This window comes from Trachinotus anak, unplaced genomic scaffold (assembly GCF_046630095.1).
Source record: "Trachinotus anak isolate AG129_WGS33_773 ecotype Australia unplaced genomic scaffold, CSIRO_AGI_Tana_v1 ptg000051l, whole genome shotgun sequence".
In the NCBI taxonomy this organism is placed as follows: Eukaryota; Metazoa; Chordata; class Actinopteri; order Carangiformes; family Carangidae; genus Trachinotus; species Trachinotus anak.
In genome coordinates this window covers 135,516-157,500 of record NW_027273902.1, presented here as the reverse complement: position 1 = coordinate 157,500, position 21,985 = coordinate 135,516, and the positions used below count along the sequence as shown (strand labels likewise).

Here is a 21,985-nt window from a genome sequence, read left to right as displayed (position 1 = left end):
CATCTTTCTCCCGTGGATGTTGCACAGGCCACTGAGCCGTCTGAGCAGGGAGCAGGTACCAGGCTGCTGCAGCTAAGCTGGAGGCCACAGCTACACAGTGGCCTCATTTATGCAGGATCCTGCCAGAAAAACCCGGCAGTGACAGGGATAATTCATGTGTGTTCTGTTATGAGGGATGTGTTTTGTTTTTTTTTCGTCAGATGTAAATTTTGCGGTGCTGCCAAGCTGAGTGTGTACCTGTTTGAGACCGCTTCAGGCCATAACAACATCACCTGCCAGTGTGGCACACGGCCAGCAGGACTTCAGACAGACAGTCAGAAAGAAAGAAAGAAAGAAAGAAAGAGAAAGAAAGAAAGAGAAAGAAAGAAAGAGAAAGAAAGAAAGAGAAAGAAAGACAAACCTGAGACTGACAGATTTAAAACAAACACTTCAGACTCTCTGTATACAAACACAGTGCTTGCATATTTTTACTTATATGATTAGAAACATTTCCCTAATTTAATGAACATTTACAGTGTACTCAGTGTGTGTGGTGTATGCAGGAATGTCACATACAACCTTATGTGTGTAGTGTATGAACGTGTGTTGTATGACGTCTGGTACAGATCAGCTGAGATTATCACTGAAACACTTCATCAAAAGAAAATTAATCAGAAACTATTCTGATAATTGATTATTATCATTTATGTCAATGATGAAGCGAAGCTGTCAAAATCCCCTGCTTCTCTTTCAAGGTGACATTTAAAAATGTGACCTTCAACCCTGAGACACTGTGACAGGCAGTTTGTCAATACTTCCTGACATGTTATTGATCGGATGATGAATTGATTGATGGACACACACTGTATTATTCCTATAACAGGAAGATGCTTTTGACTCCAATATTCAAATCGGCTGCTGTGTCGAAGCAGAAACACTCCAGCAACCAACCATGGAGGTTGTGTGGTTGCAACAGCTGTCTGCCCCTCTGCTGACAACATCTGGGGAAAAGCAGCCTGATGTGGGGAATTCAACAATGGCCACCAGTGTTATGTAATATCAGTATTTCAGCAAAGAACCTCACACACTAATGTTTCCTGCTCAGTGAGTTTGTGTCCGATTCTCTTTGACCGAAGGAAAAGTCTTCACTCACAATATGATCAGACTGTATCTGCTTTTAAACGGATTCAACACTGAAACTAGTTTCTGGTTTAGTCAAGATGGAAGTCTAAAAATAACTCACACACACACACACACACACACACACACACAGAGAGATGAACAAAGATAAAACCTTAAATTAAACTGATTCTTCATGAACTTGACTGAGGTCAGACCTGTTCTCCGGCTCCTCCACACTGTCCCGGTGTCCTCTGTGGGCCGTGGTTGTCTCAGCTCAAAGACCCTGAAGTTCCTCTTTTCTAGTTTCTTCTTCTTCCATACAAACTTCTCAGACACTTTAACCTCTCTGCCTGTAGTTTTTTATTCTTGAACTCATCTTTCACACAGTTCCTTCTCTCTCTCTCCACACACACACAAACCCAGATGAAGAGGACACTTACCGCGCTTCAAACAGCCAATCACTCGGTCTCTGTGTCTCTGGTTGTGTGTGATCTTCTAGCTTCGGCTGTCTGTGGAGGGATTATTCCTCATGTCTTCATGTAGCTTCCATCCCCACGCAGCCGCTTCTCTGCTGGTTGGGGCTGAAGATGCGGGCGGATCGACGGAGCGCAGCGCACTGGAGCAGGAGGAGGAAGTTTGAGCTGTGCACATCTGATGAAAAGAGGAACCAGCCCCACACCGAGGTTTCACCCGCTTCTCTCAGCCCAGAGATGTGGACGGTAAAACTGCCTCTTTAAAAATGTATTTCCTTTGTGTTACTGTTGTATTTAATCATGTGGGGATCACTCTCTTCTCTTCCAAAAGCCCGAAAGTGTAACGGTGCCGCCTCATTTCCGTCTCTGCTGGAGGAGAGGAGGGACAGAGGGAAGAGGGGATAAACGGGTGGATGCCACGGGTGGGTGGACAGATGTGTGGGACTCATTTGCATGGTGTGCGGGGCAGATCTAACATGTATTCAAATGATAGTTTGACAGCTATCATGCTCATAGCATCCTCTGGGTGTGTGTGTGTGTGTGTGTGTGTGTGTGTGGGGGGGGGGGTGTTCAGACATAATCCTTAATCAACAGTCAGGATTAGAAACCAAGTTCCCTCTGAAGCTGACGTGGGGTGGGGGTGGGGGTGGGGGGGTAGGAGAGAGGTAGACTGTGAGAGTTAAAACACTGATGAAGGATAATACAAGAAAAAAAATCATAGCATGGGGATAAAGAGAGAATTTGTGTTTAGCAGCTGATTGTTGAACCAGATGAGCAGATGACCTGAGGTTGCGTGGTGTGTGTGTGTTTGGGGGATGGGGGGTGGGGTGTGTGTGTGTGTGTGTGTGTGTGTGGGGGGGGGGGGGGGGGGTCTGTTTGTGCCTCTCCATATTCAAACTTCAGGGGGAAATGATTTCCTCATTAACCAGGCTGAAGATCCACACAGTTTAATCACGAGTCTGTCATACAGTTACATGTTCTCTGGTCTGTGCGCAGAGGAGCTGGGGAGGGCAGTGATCCCGTTGTGTTGTGTGTCACTCTTACACTGGGTCCAGTACATTGTTGTTCTTGCATTGTGTTACTCTCTGACTGTGGGTCACCTCTCAGTTTCGTGATCTCGTTATCGTTCCTCTTTGAGTGAATTATTTTCAGTGTGAGTGTGATACCTCAGATTTCCTGCTTCAGTTTTTTTAAATCTATGGAAGATTCAGTTGTGACAAACTTCTACCTTCACACAATTTAGTATCGAGTGATGAATCTAAAGACTTTAACACAGTGACTTGTGACCTAAACTTTAGCCAATCGCTGTGTCCCAGTTCAGGACCTGCATCCTTTTTAGGTTGTAGATTTCAGGTACTTGGTTTTAACAGTTGTACTGTTACTGTTGAACTGTTGTAACAGTGTGATCCTCAGACTCTGTCTGTGCTGTTTGATGACAGATTATTTTTATTATTATTTTTTATTTTTAGAGTGAATCGTGGGATATGTTGGACCACGAAGGATCCACCTGTTGGAGCCTCTGTTGTCCAGGTGAAGAAAAACACACCTGAAGGAGCCTCTGAAACGGGACAGTGTAGTCGAGCCTCAGTCGGTCTTTAAATACAGCCTCTGAGGGATCAGACCCTGAACTGGACACAGCTGATGACTTGATATTTTTTATTTCCCTGACTTGATATCCTCCCAAGGCCAAAGACTAACAAGTCTATGAGAGCACAGCTGGGACTTGACTGGGGATTGGGGACTGGGGACTTGTTGTTGATCTGGACGTACCTGTCCTCACTCAGGACTCGGACCTAGCCAGACTTGAGACTTGAGACTTGAGACTTTGTCCCACCTCTGGCTGGTCGAAACACCTTGCTTGAATTAGTGTATTGACTTAAGTTGGTTGTGATTGACAGATGGAGGGTCCTATAGCTACACACATGTAGGTTGACAGTTTCACCATTGTGATGATCCTGAATATCAGAATTAATTTATTTGTACAAATAATAAAATTTTAGTGTTTAGTGTTTGCACTTTGTAAACTGTGACTGTCTGGGTTTTGGTTGAACTTTAAAACCATCTTTACTTTCAGTTCACATAGGTACAAACTATCGCTATACATGAGGACTAATGTAAAAGAGGAAAAGGAAGAAAAAAGACAGTTCACATTGAAATAATAAAATTTCCATCTTTCACTTCCTGTGGGTGGAGAGGAGACAATACAGCACAATTTCATCTCTCAAACATTTGTTTTTTACACTGCGTCACATGATCGATCTGCTCATGTAGACGCTCAGTATGGAGCCGGTTCCTGTCTCACCTCACACCACTACATGACAAACTTTTGATGGTTTCCACTGGTTTCTACATCCTCCATCACCACCACAAGTGTTTTGCATAATGTCCTCGCAAAACGTCAGACACAATGTTACTTCAGTTACTTCAGTTTCCCAGAACACCAGGGGCGTGTGGTGAATTTATTATGGTACGGGACATAAAAACTCTGACCCATCTCCAGTAACAGGAGCGACGTTCAAGAAGAGAAATTTATTTCAGTATCAAGGGTTGGGCTTTCATACAAAACAGTTACATAAGTGTAGAAAACAACACATCTGCTCAGACCACACAACAACACAGTATTTTGTTTGATACAACTGTGAAAGCACAAACTGTAGATGTGAATGACAGAGGGAGGCTATTTAGTCCACTGAGCATTGACCAGGTACTGTACTTAATGGACTCTAATGGAATTAGAGAGACATGACAGAAATCAATATAACTGTATAATGAACACACGTCGGGGTGGTGACACACAGGAGAGTAAAAAAGTGCAAAAGAAGGAAAATTAACATCAGTTTGAAGTAAATATCAGCTGATTCTGCCTGTTGATTTACCTCATTAAAAGAATCTATGTTATTACACAGAGCAGACACATTGAGCTCACAGTGCTGCACCACTGAAGTATTGAAGTCATTTAAGCGACTGTCACTCTGTTTTTATCTCCTCTATCCACCCGGCTTAACACAAGCGACGCAGCTGTGAGTGGAAAGTTAATACTTGCAAAATATGTGCATTCTGAAAAAGAAAAAGAGGAAGAGGAACATGTTTTTCTCTGCTTTTTTTTCCTTTGTCGGTCATTTAGAGACAGGCTTGGGGGGGGGGGGGGGCTGTGGCAAAAATAGCCAGGCAGTGACAGCAATACCAGGAAAGTGAAATAACTATAAATACTAGAATAGTATGTGAATGGGGTGTGAGGAGAGTTGGAGAGGAAGACTATGGGATTGATTTGTTTGGCTTCAAGGCGAGGAAGAAAAGTCCATTGAATCTTAATTAGAAACGTGAGGTCAGAGGTCAACGGTTAATGGCTTTGATGTTTTTCATTGCCTCAGAGGGGGAGCAGTGATGATGGTGCTGTTTGCTACAGAGACATTAGTGATGGTTGTGATGAACAGCTGACAGTCAGTGAAATCTTTTATATTTTCAGTTTGTCCGAGAAGTTTGCTATATTCAGGGTGGCTGCTCGAGTTGTGCGTTGTGAGAATGGGCTGGTAACGTGTTGCAAAATGTGTGACTTTCTCAGCCCGACTGTACCTCTGTTCTTCATCAAACAGCTGAAAGCTGCTAAACGGAGTAATAAAGCTCATTAACACTCAGGATCGAGCCTGAGCCACAGTTAAGGTCTCAGTTGAGTAATGACATCTGAAAATGTTTTATTCAGATGGAAATGTTCAACAGTTTCTCTAGAAGTGTTTCAATCTTTTTCAGACCAAGGTCCATGTAGACACTAAATAAAAGTCATGGATGAGCTAACTCCCAAACATCCACAGCCCAACAGGCCCAATACTTCAGTATTAGTACTTAATACTTTGTGTTTTTAAGGATACATCTGAACCACTCAGTGCTCTGATCACACAACATGACACAGGGTTTTAATCATTGACAAACAACAATCATTGACAAGCGATGCTTTTCAGGTGGCATCAAACTCAACACATACATGAACAGTGGCACTGGCAGGATTATTCAATTCAATTCAATTCAATTTTATTTGTATAGCGCCAAATCATAATATACATTATCTCAAGGCACTTTACAGGGTCCGGTCAAGACCTTACTTTGTTACAGAAAAAAACCCAACAGTTCCCACAACGAGCAAGCGCTTGGCGACAGGGGGGAGGAAAAACTCCCTTTTAACAGGAAGAAACCTCCAACAGAACCGGGCTCAGGGTGGGCGGCCGTCTGCCTCGACCGGTGGTATGTTTGGTATTATGTACGAGAACCTCTTATAGGCTAACAGTAAGCCTGCTAACAATTAGCCTATAAGAGGTTCTTCATCCACATTTCCTTTCAAGCGTCTCACTGATCATTTTTGACCTGAATCATAAAACGTGTGAGGAGACAGAGTTACTGAACAGTTGGTGCTTGTTTCAACAATAATGTTTGAATTTATAGGAGTTGATTTAATATTGAAAACAACACATTCACATGACTCACCAGGCTCTGTGGTCACTAACAGACAGTTTGAGAAACTCCACATTTAAAACATTTTTTAACTAATTTACTGGTAGACCACCAGGGGGCGCTTGTTGGCCAGTTATTATTAGATTTCTGCAGGTAAACAAAGGCATCATTGAGAGTCTCCACTGACTCCTGCAGAGTGTCTCTTTGTTGTTGTTTAAACTGCTGAATTTTTACTACAGTAATGAAGTAGTGAATTATTTCCTAGGGATTTCTTTATGGCCTCAGGTAGCGGGCGCTGTGCTCTGGTTGTCAGGAGCAGGTGAAGGAATTAGTGAGAATCTAGTGGAAAAAAAAAGACTGCCAACTTTTAAATAATCATTATTGTCTAAACCATGTTTAAACTTGTTTCCAGAAATAATCTCTTTTCCCATCCTTCTTCTTTGAGGCTCATAGGAGGAAGTTGCAGCCTGATGCAGAGCACTGAGCCAAAGGCAGGGAAAAACCCAGATGTTTGAAAATACCAAGAGGCAAATTTAAAGCTGCTATAATCAATTTTTATCAGCTGTTTTACTCAAAATTATAGTATTAACACAGATCAAATGACGATGATGAATTATCATCATTCCCCTGAGCTCTGTGGGGAGTTTTAGCATCTTCTAAGTCACTTATTTGATTTTATGGTAGTGTACTGTACACTATCATAACAGCAGGCAGTCAGAGATAGTGACCGGATGGTGAACATAGTGGAGCATTTTGCAAGTTAAGAGCTGTGTATTTCCCTCCGCAGTTGGTGGAGACCAAGAGCTAAAGAGAGTCATTACTGGACTTACATTCATCAGGTGTCAGGTTTCTCTGTTCTGTTTTCGGCTCGTTGCGCTGCCCCCCACTGGAGAAGAACATCAGTGAACGGAGGTTTCAGTGACATCACCGGGTCAATGTGACATCATCCTCTTAGCTAGGGCTCTTCTCCTCAGTCCGGACTGTGATCTTTTTTTTTCTTTCGTGCTGGATGTCTGTGGGGAAGAGAAGGAAATTGTTCCAAACAGCTTCAACAACACCAATAAGGAAGTAGAACACCTACAAACACCTGTGAAATCTGCCAATTAACATAGTTGTGATTAATGGTGGTTATGGGCAGGACCAGTGACTTCCTGGAGGATTAGCTCAGCACATAACCTCCTTTCAACATGATTTTTATACAACGTAAACAAACAAGATATAAATAAATAGTGAGACTGTCTTGTAACAAACAAGGTCATAGGTCATCTGTCAGCAGGTTACTATGACCCACAGTTAGGTTTTGTTGCTAGGTGACATCTAGTGGTCGTAGTAATGATGACAGGAGCAAAGGGAAAAGTGCGGTGACGTAGTTTATAGAGCAACAAAGTCCACGTCAGGAGGAGGTTGGGGTGGATGGATGAATATGACCCAGGAGAGCGGTGTTCGATTCCCATGTGACAGGAGCAGCTTATGTTGTTTCTATTATCCATGACTGTTCGTTGTTATTATTGTAACCATGATGACAAAGATCGATTCACCATCTTTTCCTAAACCTAACCAAACCATGACCGTTATTATAGTAACCATGGTGACGAAGGTAGGTATGCTGCTCTCAGTACAGTCCACATGCTTATTATTGTAACCATGACAACCAAGCTCTGGTATGCCTGCTGCCGCAGAGGTGCTGTTTGAGGAGACAAAGCTGTGGGTGGACTGTTAGATGACTGGTTGGAGGAATGTTAGAGGACTGGTTAGAGGACTGGTTGGAGGACCATTAGAGGACTGGTTAGAGGACTGGTTAGAGGACTGGTTGGAGGACCATTAGAGGACTGGTTGGAGGACTGGCTGGAGGACTGGTTGTAAACAGTGTTGGTAGATGGATTCTGTTACCCTTGGACTGAGTCAGACTTAACACAGAACACAGAAGTGAAATGATTGTGGATCATGTGGAGGAAAAAATCTTAATCCACCAAGATTTAGAAATGTGATTTGATTTGAAGACAAAACCCTGGAGGAAAAGGAAGAAAGGAAGATGAGAAAGAAAACAAGGATGTGAGCTGAAGCCTAGCCTGGGAATATTCTCATTTGTCCAGGTCATAGTATCTCAAAGGAATTTTAAATCGAAAGCAACTGGACTTGGTTATTTGTCTAGGAAGACGAGTTATAGCGTTGTGTTATAGCGTTATAACACAATAGGGCACTAACGAAGAGACAGTCACTCTAACGACTATCGTTGGCACATGGAGCACAAACGGAACCAGTGACATCATCAGCCTTGTGAAAACCCCTCCCAGAGGTTAAAAATACCCGGGTCTCCACACCAGATAGTTGGACCAGTCCCAGCCTGGTCAGGTGCGAGAAAGAACTGATGAAGCCTCTTGGATGAGAGGTGAAACATCTTCCTAGACAAATAACCAAGTCCAGTTGCTTTCGATTTAAAATTCCTTTGTGAGAGCTGAAGCCTACTGTCTGTGTCTGAGTCCCGGTCGGTTTCAGTCTCCACAGACGCCCTCTTCCTCTTGCCGGCCTGGCTGCTCTCTTGGCCTGATGCGCTCTCGTCCTCGTTCTGCTCGTCCGAGCTGCTGTCCGGCTCGTCTGCTGCCGGAGACGACTGTGATGGGGCAGAGGAAACATGAGGGCTCACAATAGAAGAGAACCTTTACTTCAAGTGAACAGCTAATATTTTTGTGTGGAATTGAATTAGTAAGCATATGCTAACACAGTCTCCACTGTGCCTGATCTTACCTTTCCATTTGTTGATAAGGCTTCTTGCTTTTGCAGAGCAGAATTCAGAGTCTCCAGCACTACTACTGTTACAGTAACACAGCAACGACCACGTATTATTTACCTGTAAAACTATGAATTCCAGCGCACACAGGTACATAAATGTGAGCTCTTTACCTGGACGTAATGATATAGTGAGGACAGGCACCTTCTTCTCGCTACTCTGGTCTGTCTTTCTGTTCACTTCCTCTTTCTGCTCCTGATCTGTGATTACCTGCAGCGATGACACCATCACACTGTGAATCCTTCACCCTCATGTCTCTGTCTTTTCATTTCATTTCCAGAAGGTGTAAAATTACCTTGTCGTTATGATCAGTGGTTGCCCCTTCCTCCTGTTGGTTGACTGGCAGTGAAGATGAGGATGAAGACGACGGTTGTGCGACAGGTGAAGGTGATGATACCGGTACATGTGTGTATGTGTTGGTCTTCACATCCTTGTCGGGGCTCTTCTGTAGTCTCTCTCCACCTTGTAAGGCTGAGGGCGAATCATCTCTTGGCGTTTGGCTGGATTTGGACTTCCCTCGATCCGATAGGTCCAGAGGCCCCTCGTACATCTCCCTAAGTCCTTCTCCAGAGACCTTCTCAGCCTTAGTTGGCTGAATTTCCTTTTTGTCCTGGGGCTTGATTTGACTCTCCACATGCTCTGACACACTCCTCAACCTGAACACCACAGTTGGCTCCTTCACCGTGGGCTGAGGAGTGCTGTGTTTGGACCAGGGAGACCCAGAAACCTGCTTTCTATGGCTGGCATCTTGGCTGATTGGGATCAGGTTGGGGAAGCGTGGCAGATTCTGTTTGGAAGAAGGTTGCATCACCTGGCTGGTGCCTGCAGCAGCCACAGACAGCCAATCAGAGGATTCAGATAAGGGCCAGGGGAGAGTCAAAGGGCTGCTCTTAATTGGTTGAGGACGGCAGGGAACAGGAGTGTGGAGCACATGTCTGCTGGAGTTGACTTCTCCACCAACTGAAGAACATGAATTCTTCAGAAGAAGAGCTTGAGGAGGGATGGAGGGTCGTTGGTCCAGTTGTTCAATACTCTGACCTCTAAGTTAGGAGAACCAGAGAAAACAGGGAGAGGTTAAATTTTCCATACAGGTCAATTGAATTTAAAACTAAAACAAAGTAGTGTGGACTTATACTATCCCAGATGATCTGCAAGGTCTGGATGCTTTGGACCTGAACCATCAGTGGTTTATGAACCAGTGTTAGTATCTGTTGGTCTTAGTGAGGACTGAAGCAGTTCTGAATGAGCTGCAGCCGATCAACCAGTTAAAACACCATTTTCAATTTTACATCTAAGTCCATGACAACACAAGACTGTGTCTGAAATCACTCACTCAGTTCGTCACTTTGTAGTGCTGTATAGTGGACTCATAGTATCCCACAATGCATCATGACAAGTAGCGTACAACCAATGGTCACTAACCAAGCAACATGCATCGTGCTCGCAGTGAAAGACTGAAAAACGGTGATATTGTCTGGAAGTGTTTTTACTGATGAGCTCAGTCCTCTACACTGAGCTCCATGGACAGTGAGGAGGGAGGAGTGAAAGAGTGAGTGATTTAGGACACAGCCCAAGAGTTATGACTTGGTTTGTGGTCTTAATTATCATTTATGTACTCTGATATACTGACACTGTCTCACCTCCTCTCTCCGGCTCGGGATCCACTGTGTTCTGTCTTCCAGGATTGTGGCATGAGAGTCGACTGTGACAGTGACTTGTACGACTCCTGAGAGAATGGAGGACAGGAGGCAAAATAAATCACCATGGTTATCAATAAATTTAAACCATAGTTTGACAGTTTGGAGAAAGGCACTTTGTTTCTGGGAGCTGTTTTCTCTGAATATGAAGCTACAGTCAGGAGACAGTTAGCTCAGCATACAGAGGAGAATCATGGCAGACAGTTAGCCTGGATCTGTCTGAAGGAACTTTAATGGTCTTTAATTGTCTTCTCCCTTTTTCTCACTCTTTATGCTAAACTAAGCTAAGATAACCCTTCCTGCTACGCCTTCAAATTTAACACACAGGTATGTGAGAGGGTTTGATCTTCTTACCTAACTGTCAACAGGACAGCAAATAAAATGTGAGACTGTTTAAATATGTGAGAGTCAGCTGAGCTGGAAACTTACGAAGTGGCTGCGGTTCATCCCTCTCAGCGTTCTGTGTTCAGCTTCTGTTTGATCAGAGACAGAAAACATGAACGTATAGAATCATGAGACCATGAAAATCAACTAACAAACTCCTCTTCACCCTCACACTCACCTCTTCGGTCCGTCTTGGTTTTCACCGCAGTGTCGCCATCTGATGGCTGGTTGCTGGCCCTGCTGGTTGCCACAGCGATGAGGGCCACAGGTCCAGAGGAGGGTGAAAGGTCAGGGGAGCTGTTTGGTTTGACCTCTGTGACACTGCTGCTGTTTGAGGAGTGGTCGCTATGACTGCTGACACACACACACACACACACACACACACATTGTTTAAAGCCTCCTCCAGACAGAAAATTGAGGTTGACTCAATGTAAAACTTTATAACAAACATCTGAGACTCACTCAAGTGCTGCTCTTAAACTCCTGATTTCATCTCTGAGTCTCTTGTTCTCCCGCTTCAGGTTGTTCATCTCTCCCGCTACAACACAGACCACAAGTCAGGACCAGATCACTACAGATCAGATCAGATCACATCAGAGTTGACTTTGGTGCAGAGGAAAATCATGGATGAGAGGTTGGAGAAAAGTTGTGAGAATCAAACATCAAACCTCAGAAGGAACAAGAAGCTGATTAAAAACAAATGTTTAAAACAGACAAGACACTTGACACAAGAGACAAGTAGAGTCCAGGAGGAAGAATGGATTAATGGATGAATGGATGAACAGATGGATGAATGGATGGATGGATGAATGACTGGATGGATGCATGGATGAATGGATGGATGGATGAATAGATGAATGGATGTATGAATGGATGAATAGACAAATGGATGGATGAATGGATGGATGGATGAATACCCAGTAGAGAGATGTGTTGGAGGCTCTGTATCTGCGAGGCCTCAAACTCCTGCTGTCTCCTGTTGGCCACCTCCTGAGTCACTGTACATCTGTCACACAGCCCGGCTCTCAGCCTGCACAGGCAGCACAAAACCACACAACATCACAACACAACTAATAATAACCAATAATGTCAGCCTGTGAAGCTTAACAAATTTAACAAAACATTAAAATGAGACAGTGTAAGATCTTGTTGTGAAGGAAGAAAAAACACAAATGAAAAATTGAACGTATAAGTGATAAAAATGGGGCGGCTGTGGCTTTGTAGGTAGAGCGAGTCATCCACTTATCAGAAGGTCAGTGGTTCGATCCCCGCATGTCAAAGTGTCCTTGGGCAAGGACCCCAAACTGCCTCTGGTGGCTGTCCCATCAGCGTATGAGTGTGTGTGTGAATGTTAGAAGCACTTCACTGTAGATGTAAGTGCTGTATGTCTGTGTGTGTGAATGGGTGAATGCGGCTCACGTTGTAAAGCGCTTTGAGTGGTCAATAAGACTAGAAAAGCGCTATATAGGCATGTCCATTTTACCATTTAAAAATCACTTTTGTTCAGTTCACTTACGCTCAGAGGTTTTGCTGCTACAGTCCCACTTGGTCTGGTATGACCGGTAGCACAGTGGAAAACTTTAGGTAAATATGTTTGACCAGTGCTATTCAGTCACTTTGCTACTGTTTCATTAGCTTTGAGCCCTCAGCATTAACGGATCATTATCAGTGGCAGCTGAATAACATGAGTCTGAGCTTTAAACCCAAATCTCTCTGGGGAGCATTTTACTTTAAAGGAGCTATTTGTAGGTTTTGCTATTGCTACATAGCTAATGTTAGCATTAGCAGCTGTTAATTCACCAGTCTTGCCAAAATGTTCAGCTATTGTTGCGTTTACGATAAAAGAGGTCATAATATGTCCTCTGAGCAGCTGCTTCTTCAGGGCAGACTGGAGGCTACAGTGATGTGATGAACCAGTCTGAGTGGACTGGGGCTAGCTGGTTAGCATGCTAACTGAAGAAAAGCAGTGACAGAAACAACCACCTCTCCACCTCTGGAGACAGATTTTGGTGAGTAAAGCTGCTAATGCTAACGTTAGCTATGTAGCAATAGCTAAAACTTAAGTGGTGCTCATGAATTATTAAGAGGCACTGTAAACTGCCTCTTTAATTAATGGTAGCTGTTATATCAGAGCATGATAATGAAAGCTCCATAACATGTGTCTGGTGAAAAAAAATATTCTGAGAAAAATTCAACAATCTTGATGAAAGTTCAGCAGCACTGCTGTTTGCCACAGTGCCTGTTTGATACCACAGTCATATAGATTAGAGCAGCTCCAACACACACACAACACAAAGAGCAAACAAAATGTGTAGCTCAGTCTTACTACACACTCAAATGTGTTTGTGCAAACAAACAGCCAATCACCAGCGTTATCAGATCTTGGTTTCAGCATGCTGCATGCTGATTGGTTCACTGATGCTGATGAGATTTAATCATTTATTCCATAGGTATCAAAATTTGGTATCGAATGATGAGGCATTTTTGGGCGCTTCATAAAAGTATTGAAGTACAATACTGTAACTGTACACACACACACACACACACACATACACACACACACACAAACAAATACACAAGCACATGCACACACACATGCACACACAGTACCTGTTTTCCAGTGTCTTGATGTTCTCGGTGAGTAATCTGTGCTGTTCTTTCATCTGCTGGTTTCTGGTGAACAGTTCCTCCATTCGCTTTATATCACTGTTTGTACACACACACACACACACACACACACACGAAAACAAAATGCAAATCAGTCTTTCTACAGAATAGTACAGATTCTGCTTTTTTAATATATTATTTGTATTTCCTGCGTGTCAGTCGCAGTCTGCATGGACTAACACATACTGTGCTTGTAGTGGTGAACAACATTACACTTATAAACATACAGGTAGATAAGGTTGCTGTTTGCAGCCAAACCTAAAGTCAAACATGTCATACTTTCTCACTCTCATGTGAATGCACCAACAATTAGAGTTTTCTAGGTCTACATGAGGAGATCAGGGATCAGGTGAACTTTAGTCTGCTTTTTTGTTATGTTGCTGGTTTTTTATCTTGGCTTATTGCAGATATATTGTATGCTGCATGTCGGCCTGTGGGTGATCACAGAGGAAAAGAACAGCCAGAAATAATTTGAGGTAATTTGGAAACAGTGTCACTATGACATATTTGTCATGGCATTTAGCATTTAGCTCAAAGAGCAGCTGACATGGCTTCAGACCCTTAGCTGTTTCTGATGTTTCCATGTCTGATGTCAGATCAATTTCCTCTTTGAGAAAAAAAAAAAAAAAATTGATTGATTGATTGATCAATATCAGTATATGTCTAAAAAAATCACAGTGTAAGGTTTGATGAGGCAGAGGAATTACAGATGACTGACAGATGAGTCACTGTGCATGTTACCCAGCTGACCCACAGTTTGTACATGTGGACGTAGATTGTTTTTTCAATTCAGTCAATTAATCAGGACTCAAACAGTTTATTGATTTAACTCTTGTTGTATCAAGACTCTATAAAGATCCTCCTCCTCTGCGAGCTGGTTCTTTCACTACTTCTATGGAGAAAAAAAGAACTTTGTGACTCAGTATCTGAGACTGAATGACTTGTTACAACATGAGCTTCCTCACTCACTGATCGTGACGTGAACAGACGCAGGGCCCGGTGCAGGACCAGCCCAGTCCACAGAGACTTCAGGCCTGAGCAGAGCTCTCAGTGGCTCAACATGTGTTTGACTGAACTTGAATGTCAGTGTTGTCTAAACATCCAGATAAATCATCTAGAGAGGAGGGGAATCCACTCACCAGCCTTTCTTGTTGGACAGCTCTTGGACTTTCACCTGCCAACCTGGAAGTCAAACACACATCTGGTGTGAAAGGCTTGTGAGTCTCTTACAAATTTGTGTCACAGCTGCATCACAACCTGTGTGTGCGTCACTTACCCTCCACCTCTCGCTCGTGGACCTGCCGCAGTTTAAGCAGCAGCTCGTTGAAGCACTCCATTGCTGTAGTGATGACCTTTGACCTTGAGTCTGCCTGAGGAAGAAAAGAGAGATACATAAAGATCAAGGCTTTTAAACTGAATTGTACTTCAAGAAGTGGTATACGTGACCACACTCGACATAACACATATTAAATCCAGCGCTTTTAAAAAATAATAAAACTTCAAATTACTGATGGGAGTGAAAACAAAGTAAATCAGTTAGAGTTATTAAGTGCACAGGCGTTATAGCCTGAAGTCTGTTGTGTATCTGAGCACATACAGCACGGTACAGCACACTTTGCTGGCACTGCACTTTCATAAGCTGTCCCTGCTGCTCAAAGGTGGGAGCGAATTTCGTTGTTATATTGAGGACGATTAAAACTAGCTAGACTGGTCCTGCCAGGTGAGAGTCTGCAGACTGTGTTTCAAGTGTGAGAAACAACAGCTTCTACAGTTTGTGCATGTGCATCACATGGTGTCAATTCAAAATAATGTTATGACAAAGTAACATAAGATCATTTTTTTAATTAAAAGTCACAGTGGAAACATGTGACTTAGTTTCCCTGTGAACTGAACTGACATGTAGTCACTTCTGCTCACACACACACACACACACACGATAACTTATAAGTACAAATACATGCATTGACTCCTCTTTAGCATTTTGATCAGTGTGGATTGGGCTCTGCTGACATGTCAGGATACGTCAGGAGAGCGGTTGTTCAGATCACTTCAGCAGAGCAAGAAAAGACCTGTCTGCCTTTATGTGGCTGATCTGCTATCTCTAGATCATTATTCACACACATACACACACACACACACACACACATACTTGTACTTCTATCTTTGTGAGGACACTCATTGACATAATGCATTCCCAACCCTAACCTTAACCTTAACCATCACACCTGAGTGCCTAACCCTGACCCTGACCCGAACCTTAACCTAAACCTAATTCTAACCATAACTCTAAAACCAAGTCTTAACCCTCAACATGTGATTTGAAGGTGTCTCAAAAAGTGAGGACCGGCCAAAATGTCCTCACTTTCCCAAAATGTCCTCACTCTGTTAGTAAAATACTTTTTTTGTTCCTTACTATGTAGCAAGTACAAGTACACACACACACACACACACACACACACACACACACACACACTTGTACTTCCATCTTTGTGAGGACACTCATTGACATAATGTATTCCCTAGCCCCTTACCCTAACCTTAACCATCACACCTGAGAGCCTAACCCTAACCCTGACCCTAACCTTAACCTAAACCTAATTCTAACCAGAACTCTAAAACCAAGTCTTAACCCTCAACATGTGATTTGAAGGTGTCTCAAAAAGTGAGGACCGGCCAAAATGTTCTCACTCTGTTAGTAAAATACTTTTTTTGGTCCTTACTATGTAGCAAGTACAAGTACACACACACACACACACACACACACACACACACACACACACACACACACTGTACTGACTGTCTAGTTACACTGTAATTCCAGTATACTCATCCTTAAACTTTATTGCAGCTGCATCACACAATTGACAGGGACATAATCACAGTATGTGTAAACCTGTGGTCCTGGATGCCACACACCTATAGATACACAGGCTGTGTAGATAACACACTGGCAGCAGCATACCTGAGAGCTTCAGCTTTAATGTGGGCCCTGCTCAAACAGAGAGAGGCTTGTTGTTTGAAACCAGACTTGAATGCACAGGAGGAAGTTTTGGTGTTCAGACCTCATTCACTGCTGTCACACAAAATCACCTGGAGGAGCCAGGTCCTGAAAAAGGAAACAGTTCTCAGAGCTTCTCATTGTCAACTTGTCTGACTGTACTGTGACTGGACTGACCATCAGTGGAGAGGGATCCTGAGTAAACCATCTTCATTCATCTAACACCAGGTAATGTGTTCAGAGAATATGGGCTTTGTGAAGACATGATACATGAGGAATAAATAAATCGTGATTAATACATTTTATATTAAAATCAGTCTTATTCATTTCAGCTCCACCCTACACACACACACAAATACACACACACACACACACACACACACACACACACTCACACACACACAAATACACACACACACACACACACATAACCCCCCCACACACACACACAAATACACACACACACACACACACAAATACACACACAACTACACACACACACAAATACACACACACACTTACACACACACACACACATACACACACACAAACACACACACACATAACCCCCCCCCCACACACACACACACTCACACTCACACACACACACTCACACACAAACACAAACACACTCACACACAAACACAAACACACACACACACACACACTCTAAAATGACGGTGAAAGGCTGTGATCTTTTCCTGTATGTCAGCTCAGGCCTTGCCCTCACTCCCAGCCACACATACCTGCACTGACTCTACCCACCTGGCGGCCAGTCTATTCCGGCCCTCAGGTAATAACACAGAGCTGAATTGATGTAACTCACCTCACACAGATGAACACTGCTCCAGACGCTCACTGCCGGCCTGCGTTTGCAGCTCAGACCTCAGAGATGGACGGAGTGACGCAGAGACAGAGGAGAGGGAGCACGATAATGAAGAGAGAGAGGAGAATGAGGTGAGGGAGAACGCCCCACACCCTCCCTCTCTCATCTCTCCACCCCAGAAAACCGGTCAGGGCAGTTGTCCCCTTGAGCAACACAAACACAGAGGCCTGGGCAAGTTCTCCCTTGATATTCCAGTTCTGCTGAAATCCCACAGAACCGGCTAAACCGGCCACATAAAGCCCCGAGGTGATAGAGAGAAAAGCCGACTGGAGAGAAGAAGTGTCCAACGCAGCAGTCTGCAGCGGTGCATTCAAGTCAGACGTCACATTTTCATCTGATTACATGATGATAAACTTTAATGTTGGTGTGACTCATAACCTCAGAGTGTGACAGTGTAATAAACAGTGTGAATGACAGGGGGAGGGGTAGGATTAGTGTGTTAGTGACTACTGTTTCTGTTGTTCTGATTCTCATACATTCAACACATATGAACACACAGTACATGTATGTAGGCGTCTGAAATGAGCCATAAAGCGGTGACAGGGACAGGGTGTGGTGGATCTGATGACGGTGATACCGGTATGTAAATTCACCAGCAAACAACAGGCAATAGCGATGCCTGAAAACCAGGTATGATGCGTGTTCGATGTGAAAACACCATGTCCTGATTCCTGAACCAGATTCCTCATGACCGGTCTGACGGGCTGCTCAGTTCAGCTGGTCCTCTGTTCTCTCTCCTATAGACTGCCACACAAACATCCACAGCCACAGTACGGGAGGATTAACGACAAGAAGATTACGTGTTTTTATCGTCAATGTTCACTGGTGCAAAGTGCTGCTGGAGCAGGGAGGTTTCATCAGTGTGAGACAAAGATCTGAGAGGTCCTGGTTCCTGAACCAGATTCTTGATTCTTGATTCTTGAATGATGTAATGATGTAATGATGTCAGACACTCAGACATTATTCCTCACACATGACAGGTACAAACGTTGTGTGATTCCGTTCAGTTGTCTCTTTCTGTGCTTCTACATCAATTAAAGAGACAAACCATAAAGGGATGTAACATCAAAAAAGGAACACAAAATGAAGACAAAGAGACACAAAATGATGACAAAAACAGGCAAATCAACCACAATGAGATGCAAAATGACAACACAGACCTGCAAAAACAGCTAGAGAGACACACAACTGCAAGTAGATGGGAAATGACCACAGAGAGATAAAAAGTACGGCACAGATGGGTCAGTCAACCACAAAAAGATGTCAAACAGCCACACAGATGTGAAAAACAACTAGAAAGAGTCACTAAGTGACCACAGTGGGTCACGGTCTCAGTTTGTCCATGAGTGAGACTGAGCCGACCCTGCAGCCTGCTGACCCTATCACCAGCACCTTCTGACCTGCTCTTTATCTTCCACTGATGATTATAATAAAGCTGGCTTGAACTGATGCCCTCACTTCACAGCGTAATGTTTGTTTTCATCCACAAGAGGGCCCAGTTGAACCGTGAAACAGAGGGATGACCAGTGCAGGTCTGGTGAGAGCAGAGGTGTTTTTGAGGCCTCTCAGTTTATGATGAACCAAAACTTTCCCACACTCCACCTGGGCAGGGGTTGGGATGAACGATTCTCCACTGAAACAGGAAGTCACATTTAGACGGGTGAAGCTGTTTGGGTGGTTTGGGAAGCCGAGCAGGAAACTGTGAGAGCAGTGTGTGCAGAGTGACCCAAAGGTGAAAGGTGAAGTCTGCAATTTATCCCTGTCCAGCTCTTCTGCAGAAAACCAGCTCACCTCTCAGTAAAAAACCTGATGTGAAAATGATGTGAAGGATTATTCCCATCAGAATCTCATGGACATGGAGGTTGATTGTGTCACGTCTTGTGCACAGTTCAGCTAACAAGGAAAAAGGAAAGTGCAATATCTATTTTCCATCCAGCTTCAGGTTGTGCAGTTATGATAGGACAGAAGTGCAGTTCTGCTCAGTTCAGCTGGTCCTCTGTCCAACGCAGCCAATCCAGGGGGAACATGAGTCACATGAGCAAACAGAAAGCTACAACAAGACAATCCTATCAGAATATGTGTGTGTTTTACAGGGTGAGTCTGTCTCAAGGGCTTTTGGGTACAACAACACAGACCTTAGTCTGAGTGTGTGAATGTAGGTGTGAGAGTCTGTTTGTCTGCCTGGGTCGATGAATTCAATTAAAACTGTTCATGGGGAAACTTGTTCATGTTCCTGTTCATGTCACTGTTTCTCAGACGTTTCAGGACAATGAGCAGAAAGTTGTGGGCACATTATAAAGAGCAGGCTGTGAATCCATCACTCATCACTGATCCTTCCCTCTGAGCTCTCACTGACTGCTGCTATAATTTCACTGATCTACTTGATTGTTGCGCCATTGAAACTGTTTTCTGCAGCAGACTAAAGGAATGTGTAAATCTGTTGCTAGGAAACAACCGTGTAAAAAGGAACTTACTGTAGCATCACAAGTTATCTGGAAAAATAATGACTGAACGCTTTCATGTTAAAAATGAATCACATGACCACTTATATGTTAAAGGTTCTGCACTGTTTCAATCTTTCACTGCAAACACAATGCATGATGGTATATATGAGTAAATAAGTAAATATATCTTGGTTAGTGACCATCAGTTCTACACTACACTACACTACATGATGCATTGTGGGATACTATGAGTCCAAAGTACAGGGTTTAATAATTCTCACTCTACGTTCGGACAATGAGGCCGTCAAACAAGACCACTGACTAAAAAATCACTTGTTTAACACAATCAACTTGTGTCCATGAACTGTGAAATTCACTGTGAATATATATAATGTGTTTGTATTTAGTAACAACTGACTTTAAGAATCTATAGTTTTAGCTATTGCTACATAGCTAATGTTAGCATTAGTAGCTGTTTACTCACCTGTCTAGAAGGAATGTTGTGAGTTCAGCATCAAACTTCATCCTTAACTCACCAACATCTGTCTCCAGAGGTGGAGACAAACACCAGTGTTAACTCTTTCACATCTGTTCTTCTACTGAAGTTAGCATGCTAACAGCTAGCCCCCGGCCCGTCTCATGGCTGCAGCCTCTAGTCTGTCCTGAAGACGTAGCTGCTCAGAGGACGTGTTAAAACCTTGTCAGTACAACGATGGCTGAAGCGCTTGTTGAGCGACAATCACCACCTGCTCCTTTAAAATAGATTTTTAATGCTCTTTTTATTTTTCAGTGAACTGACTTTGTCTTAACGCTCATACAACATTGTTAGCTTTTTTGTTTGTAATTAGTGACGGACAGATAGAGAGAAGAAAAACAGAGAGAAGGAGACAATATATCACCTATAGTGTGTTTAATGAAATGTAATATTAAATATAATGTTTTCATTTTCATATTTTTCTGTTTCTGTTATATCAGAATCGGATATTGGAACAAGTGTGAAAACAATCAAGACTCATAAGGGCGTCCATGTTAACCAGCAATGTAAGTGTGTCAGAGTAAGTTGTATTTACATTTTTCAGGGAGATTAGGAAATATCTGATTAACCTGACACTACCTGGCCACAGTGTTGGTGACTTCATGTTTTGTAATTACAGGTGAATTGTGCAGAAAAAAACCTTCTCTCTTTACTTCACAGTTAAACAAGATGAAGTGTCAGATATGTCAACCATATCCCATTAGCGCTTCAATCTTCAGTCTTGTTGTATAGAGTCACAGGGATGATGTGTTGCTGTAGTCCAACCCTGACATCATCATCGCCTGGTTCCCTCCACTAACAGCCAATAGGATTTCTCTGTTGTGTTTTGGATGATGAGAGAAAATCAGCAGCAGTTTCTGATCCTGACAGGTTTGGTTCAGCAGGATCATCTTCACTAACAACTCCACTTTATGATGTTTGAAGCCTAAATACAACCAGCAGCAGTAAGAAGCTCATGTTAGGCTGTAAACCAACGACACCACGGTCACATGACTTCACCATCACCTCCACTAACCTTCAGCCTGTAGTCTGATTCAGCTCTGAGCTCTTCTACAGAAGCCTTTCCTCTGACAGAGTTAGTGACAGTTTGTAGAAACACAGCGAGGCTGTAAAGGTGGACTGGTGAGGAGATTGGTTTCATGTTGGACTGATGACATTTAACGTCCCCGACAACCTCTGTCGTCTCATTTAGACTCTTGTTAGCAACCGGCCTTTTTAACAGACGGAGAAGCTTCAAGAATCAGGACTGAGGGATTTACTGACGGATCTGATGTCAGAGAATCAAACCTGAAAATGTCTCGAACTGCTGTTAAACACAGACCTGATTTTAGTCATCGAGCAGAAACACATTCAAACAACCAGAGAGTCAGGACCAGGGACAGGAAGTGAGGGCATTAGTTTTGTCTGGTTCAGTTATAGTGGCTGTGCCACAGTTACAGCTGGGTGGGTTGATGTGTGTAAAAATTAATTTCACCATAAGAACTAGTTTGTGTGGTAAAACCTGTTTCACTGCCGTGATGTGTAAACACCTGCTGAAGTTTAACCAATCAACAGCTGCTGTCACCGGCT

At 43.3% G+C, this 21,985-nt stretch overlaps 2 protein-coding genes and 1 long non-coding RNA gene across 6 annotated transcripts in view; 1 reads left to right on the top strand and 2 right to left on the bottom strand.

Moving 5' to 3' along the window:
* hck (HCK proto-oncogene, Src family tyrosine kinase) overlaps nt 1-1,719 on the bottom strand; it is a 20,577-nt gene extending 18,858 nt beyond the window's left edge. Inside the window, exon 1 of the mRNA XM_071473411.1 lies at nt 1,542-1,719. The gene's annotated coding sequence lies outside the window, so the exon portion shown is untranslated. The remainder of the gene's footprint in view (nt 1-1,541) is intronic.
* Nucleotides 1,699-3,179, top strand: LOC139615443 (uncharacterized). Its single transcript, XR_011687372.1, has 3 exons — nt 1,699-1,820; nt 1,906-1,996; nt 3,044-3,179. It is a non-coding gene; the product is annotated as an uncharacterized lncRNA (long non-coding RNA).
* A 3,655-nt stretch (nt 3,180-6,834) lies between these two features.
* Nucleotides 6,835-17,504, bottom strand: rbbp8l (retinoblastoma binding protein 8-like). 4 transcript variants are annotated; one of them, XM_071473408.1, is made up of 14 exons: nt 17,378-17,504; nt 14,830-14,923; nt 14,693-14,735; nt 13,497-13,592; nt 11,804-11,916; nt 11,349-11,424; nt 11,065-11,240; nt 10,932-10,975; nt 10,446-10,531; nt 9,101-9,845; nt 8,919-9,015; nt 8,763-8,827; nt 8,484-8,628; nt 6,835-7,030 (listed from the first exon to the last, which is right to left on the bottom strand). In XM_071473408.1, exons 2-14 carry the CDS (start codon nt 14,888-14,890, stop codon nt 6,969-6,971), a joined length of 1,809 nt encoding a protein of 602 aa, XP_071329509.1. In that variant the 5' UTR covers nt 14,891-14,923; nt 17,378-17,504; the 3' UTR covers nt 6,835-6,968. The 4 variants fall into 4 exon arrangements, with proteins under 4 accessions (XP_071329509.1, XP_071329508.1, XP_071329511.1 ...); XM_071473407.1 differs by lacking the exon at nt 17,378-17,504 and adding an exon at nt 16,516-16,659; XM_071473410.1 differs by lacking the exon at nt 17,378-17,504 and adding an exon at nt 16,516-16,654 and having other exon boundaries at nt 8,763-8,824.
* Between the last annotated feature and the right edge of the window lie 4,481 nt (nt 17,505-21,985).